At 39.5% G+C, this 5,949-nt stretch overlaps 1 protein-coding gene across 1 annotated transcript; it reads right to left on the reverse strand.

Annotated features, from left to right (window-relative positions):
• Window positions 1-2,061: 2,061 nt before the first annotated feature.
• Window positions 2,062-5,359, reverse strand: LOC148009217 (uncharacterized). Its single transcript, XM_087673678.1, has 2 exons — window positions 4,377-5,359; window positions 2,062-2,647 (listed from the first exon to the last, which is right to left on the reverse strand). The coding sequence occupies exons 1-2, from the start codon at window positions 5,155-5,157 to the stop codon at window positions 2,568-2,570; spliced, it is 861 nt and encodes a 286-aa protein (XP_087529804.1). The 5' UTR covers window positions 5,158-5,359; the 3' UTR covers window positions 2,062-2,567.
• Window positions 5,360-5,949: the final 590 nt, after the last annotated feature.

Consider the following 5,949-nt stretch of genomic DNA (forward strand, 5'->3'; position numbering starts at 1 on the left):
ACTTGACAGAATATCTACTATCAAATTTATGTTTCCCCTTGGTAGTGTAGCAGTTACGTGGAGTAGCAAAAAGCAACCTATGAATTGTTGAGTATAGAGGCTGAGCATAGAGCTAAGCATAAAGCTAAGCATAGAGCTACTGCTATGGTAGCATGTGAGGTTGTATGGCTGCAAAAGTTATTGGGTGATTTGTATTTGTAGAGAGATGGTCTAGTTTTCATTCAATATGACAACATGAGTAGCATATAGTTAGCCACAAACCCAATGTTTCATGCTAGGAAAAAACACATTGAGGTGCATTACCACTTTTGAGAGAAAATATACTTGTAGGAGAGATTGACTTGGTGTATGTCAACACATAGGATCAAATAGCTAACATTTTCACAAAGGAATTGGGTGTAAAGAAGCTTCAAAAATATCGAAGCAAGCTTACAGTTGAGCTTATGGGGGAGTGCTGAGATGGCAAGCTCAACATGTGCAGATGTTGATGATGGATCGCCTAGTTAGATAGGTCTGCACATCTATACTTAGTATGTCGATGGTCATTATGATCCTCACATTGCCACTAACTTATCACTTATTATATTTGGTTTTTTGCACCTACCTACAACTAGCATAGTTATAATGCCCATCGATTAGTATAGCCAGTTATGCACTATTTGACTTAGTAGGGCACTTTCCTTTATGTTGTATCTTCTCTATACTTTGTGTACATTGTATTGTGTGAATGAAGAATAATAAATTAGTAAGAAAATGTTTTAGCCTCCGTCTCTCTTCTTGTGTTCTTGAGTGAGCTTCCTCTTATGTGTATGGTATGTGTTTGGCACAACAGCTCAAGCAAGTCCCCCCACCACATGATTTGTGACACATATGTTGTAGAGATTTCTAAAAATATCACAAATCCAAAACAGGAATCAAGGTGACCACCATCCCTATAGTTATCACATATGCAATGGCCATATACTACCTAACACAATGGTCATATAGTATCTATGGAATGGCCATAAACTACCTAATGCAATGGTCGCATAGTACCTACTGGGACTAGTTTAGTGAAAAAAGTTAAACAATCATGTAAAGGACAAAAATGCATGCTACCTATGCAAAACGTAGGGTTTGAGAGTCTAACTTTAGGATTTCAGTCTCGTAAGTGATGAAATATTAATATTTAGTTGAGAAAATGTGTTTTTTTGTTTTAAGTATTCATTGTAAACCCCAACATTCACATAAATCATGTTTTAAAATAAATATTAAAACATTGACTTAAAATTTTGTAATTTTTTCTTAAGACTTTAAATTGCATTTCCTAAAACAACAAAATTGAAAGGTATTTTCTTCCATTTTTATAATTCCTTTAACACCAAGCCTCAAATTTTCATGAACAATGCAAATACTTGTAAGTGTTGCAAAACTAAGTTCCAACTTGAAAAATCTTCCTTATTTGTTTAACTACCATGTCGATCAAGCATACTTGAATTACCAAGTTGTATGGAATGTAGTTGAGTTATGTTACATGTTTGAGTGGTTTGCATGGTTTGCTCTTACCATCTTCAATTGCTTAAATTAGATATACACCTAATCAATACAATGTATCATGCGCATTCTCTATTTGGAATTTGTCATATAAAATGAAATGAAGGTAGTATTAAGTAGCTACTAACTTCAATAGTTTGAAACCTTAGCTTATAAGAAAGCTATCTCACCCAACATGAGTTGTAATTTTTTGAGAAAAAAACATGATTATTTAGTAACCTTACAAAAGTCCTCACATTTGGAGATATTCAATGTCCTTAGGTTTTGAGATAAAGTGTTGAATAACTAATTCAAATGCCTTCACAATGTGCTTAGTAAATGCATACAAAAGCAACCACTATTTTTTTGAAGAGGGGTCAATCCTTTCTCTCTAAGGTGTGGTCTCATAAGGAATTAAAGCAAGACATGGATGAGGCTACGAGCCAATCTGGAATACTTAGACAAGCAATACTTACAATGATTGTGGAAATATGCACACATATGAAACATTCTACTAATTCAAATGTCATCATAATGTTCTTGATGAAGATTTGGTAAGCTGAAATAGAAAGCAATGATTATTTGTTTGAAAAGGGGCTTGTTTTTTTCTATAAGAGGTTGTTTAACAATAAAGAATTGAAGGAAGACATGTATGAGGCTAAAAGTTGAACTAGAATACTTACACATGCTTGAATATAGTGTCAATGGTTACAATGATTGTAGAAATATTAGGCATATGGAACATTCTAGGGACAAACTTAAGTGAAGAATCTCTTGTATGATATGATGTTGTTAATGATTTGAACACATATGGTGTCTAGAGGGCATGAAGATCTTAGGTCATTGTAGTTACGAAGATGATGAGTACGTGGTTGACTAAACCAATGGTTAAAGCAAGGAGGATGAAGTACATAAGTTTCTAGCTGAAACAAGAGGTAGAGGTGTGAAGGAGGTTAAGGGGCTCTCTAATATACATTTTCTCTTTACCACCATAGCTTCACAATGCACCCTATAACTTTATTCATTGATTACTAAGTGTGGAGATATTTGCAGCTTTATTGGTAGAGCTTGACATTGCATGCTACGGCTTGCGCCCAATGTCTCAACCTATCTTTGATTTCGTCTGGATCATCACCTATATTCAATAACAAAAAAGAAGTGGTAAGTTAAATCAAACCCAAAGTAGATAGGATTTGTCGCTTTGCACTAGATCTACACAAGAACAATACAATTCACAAAGAAAATAAATTGTAAGCTTCATGCATAAAAGAATAGGCTTGAAATGGTTATTTGAGTTTGCAATGAATTTTGAAGTTTGATTCACATAGCAGTAACTTATTGTACCTAACATAGTAGCAAGTGCACATGAGGAATCTTGCACCTAAGCATTATACATCTGGGGGTGGTGGGGTAGGGAGGGAGAAAGGGTGGGTGAGTAAGTGTGTGTCCTTACAAGCATTCTAACAAAGGGGTTGCTAATTGAGTAGTTCAATAGAAAATAATAAGGTAGGGACAACTACCATGAGGTAAGTAGATTTAAGGGAATTCAATGCTAACAAAAGACCTTTTGTCCTAACCAACTAGAATAAGGCCAAACATTTCAAGTTTTTAGGTTTTCTATTCAAAGATTGTAATGTCCAAGCCATATCTACTCCTTTCTTTCCAGTTGTTTGTATTCCCACCAAATGTACTTTGGTTTCAACTTTGTATAATCCTTAAACTCAACTACAAATGACACTCTTAATTTGAGGGCTTGAAAATAATCACTTTGGTTTTTTTATTAAAGGACTAGAAAATGACATTGAGAATGCAAAAACTCTATGATATTTTAGTAATTAGATGGTTCGTGCCCATAGGACATAAATGTGGTTTGAGATGAAAACTAACTTTGGAAGAATGACCTTATTGTGACTAGTTGGACAATATGATTTCAACTGAAGTGGCCAAAGGCTCGATACACAAGCTCTATTTTATACTTTAATTTTTAAATTCAAAAATAGAATGAAGAAAATCTTATAGGCAAGTTATGGGGAGGCCAATGAATAAAGACATAATGAATGAAAAAGTAAACAAGAGCGCACATTATGTGTGGTGGAATAGTGCCCTACATTGGTTTTCATGTGTCTCTACTATATGTGCTTTTTATGTCTCTTATGCTAGTTTTGTTGGTTCCTAGGGCCCTTAAAATAAAGAATTGAGCCCTTAAAAGAGGAAGAAAAGGCAACCACAAAAGAAAAGCAAATAGTGTTAGTTTATTAGGTCAATGTTCATGAAAAACAGAGATATAATGTCAATTGAATTGTTTAATTTGGGGGGGGGGGGGGGGAACATTAGAACTTTGAGGAAGAAGGTTTTCCAATTGTAAAACCTAATGCCATTTTAGTTATACTATGATGCCAAAGACTTGCAAAAGTCATTGAAAGAACTTGTGAATTATCAATGTTTGAAGGCTTTTGTAACGGCTATGAAAAACGTTTTCGGGAATATCATTGAGGGCAATTTTCCCTAAAGAAGGGGCAATGTCACCCTACCATTGGTATGGCATGCACTAATTAGGGGGGCTAGGCATGGTAATAAAATAAACTAAAAGACTGCCCTAATAAATGCAACTCGTTAAGCCCGGGATAAAACTCTGGATAAGTAATAAGTAACTTCTAAACTTTGGATAAGCAGTAGGTAATAAGTCCTTTATAAACTTTGGATAAGTAATAGGTTAAAAGTCATTTCTAAAGTTTGGATATGGAATAGGTAATAATTAAGTCATTTCTAGACTTGGGGTAAGTAATCGGTAATAATCGAGTCATTTTAAAAGTTTGGATAAGTCTTAAGCAATAAGATAAGGAATGAGTGAATTGGTTATTTACCTGGAGAGGCGACGCGCCACGAGGGGGAGGAGGGGGAGACGGGGGAGGTACTGCGGGCGGGGGAGTTGTGGAGGCTGCGGGAGACTGCGCAGTAGACCTCGAGGGCCGGGAGGGTGTCGGAGAGGTCCGGCAGGCTGCGCTCGTCGAACGAGAACCCCAGGTCGATGCACCCCCGCAGCTCCTCGAAGTCCCCGTCCGTCAGGCTCCTCGTCCCGCCCGCCGCCGCCGTCACTACTCGCTGCCTCCGGCCGCGCCTCCGCCGGACCACCGCCCCCGCCACCCTGTCGACGTACTTCCCTCCCTCCTGCCGGTCCTCCTCCTCCGCCCCCTCCGACCCGGGCCCGTTACCACCCGCCTCCTCCTCTCCTCCTCCTCCTCCCTCTTCGTCTTCTCCTTCCATCGACGACTCCTCCCATGACTTCTTCTGCATCATCATCATCTCCCTCTTCCTCTCCCACGCCTCCGCCAGCAGGCTCTCCCTCACCGACGCCGACCTGCTCCTCCTCCTATTGTTATGCTTATTATTATTCTTTGCATTTAGATCGCCATGGCCGCTCCAATCTCTATTGCGATACGAGCTACTTGCAACTGCAGCTTCTGCGCTATCCTGATTGGTCGTATCTCCCGGCACTTCGTCTCCGAAGAGGATTTCCTCGCTCATGGACTCCGCGTCCTCGGACGCGGATCCATAGCCGGTATTGTTACTATAATTGCTGTGATACAGAGGTGACGGAGAGGAGAGCAGGCTAAGCTTGTGGCTTCCCCGCTGTGCTTCCTTCATCTACGATCCTTGCAGGGGAGAAGCAAGAGATGAATATGTTCAGAGAAATATATAAGAGAGAGAGAGAGAGAGAGAGAGAGAGAAACGCTACGTCTCTGTATTTCTTTCTCGTCACACCAAGCCACTCTGATGATGGTGTGCTCTCGAAAGTCTTTATATTGCAACACACAACACGTCCCGAGTCCCGTCTACCATGGCATTTATTATCCTCCTCTCATCATTTTTTGGTTTGCTTGTTCTTGTTGTAGTATCACACATCCATTCCATCTGCTGATTGATACTGGCGAGGTGTAAACACGAGCATGACAAACTCCTTGTACTTTGGGGCTGGTTGATTCAATAAAACTCAAGGGGTCGGTGGGCCTACATGGGCCACCTCGGCCCCAGCAACATTAGCTGTCCTGGCCTTAATTTATGGACTCCCTCCCCCCCCCCCCCCCCCCCAAACCTCTCTCGAGTCCCCACGTTGGGCATATCCCTCCACTTATTCACATGACTTCTTCCACACTTTTGCAACACCAATCATTCACTCCACATCATCACACACAGTGCACATACGTGCATGTGTGAGTGTGCATGTATGTATCTATGTATATATGTATACATGTATGCATATATGGATGTATGCATGCATATATATACATACATGCAGGATATGCCTTTGATGCATCTTAGGATTGTCTTACCATGCTAAAACTTCATACATACACACATTCTCTCTCTCTCTCTCTCTCACATAAAATGCTCCTAGTCTTTTTGTGGTTTCCTCTCTTAAATGAGGACATATTAAAC

This window comes from Lygodium microphyllum, unplaced genomic scaffold (genome assembly GCF_053477565.2).
Source record: "Lygodium microphyllum isolate KBCC unplaced genomic scaffold, Lygodium_microphyllum_v1.1.10 scaffold_32, whole genome shotgun sequence".
In the NCBI taxonomy this organism is placed as follows: Eukaryota; Viridiplantae; Streptophyta; class Polypodiopsida; order Schizaeales; family Lygodiaceae; genus Lygodium; species Lygodium microphyllum.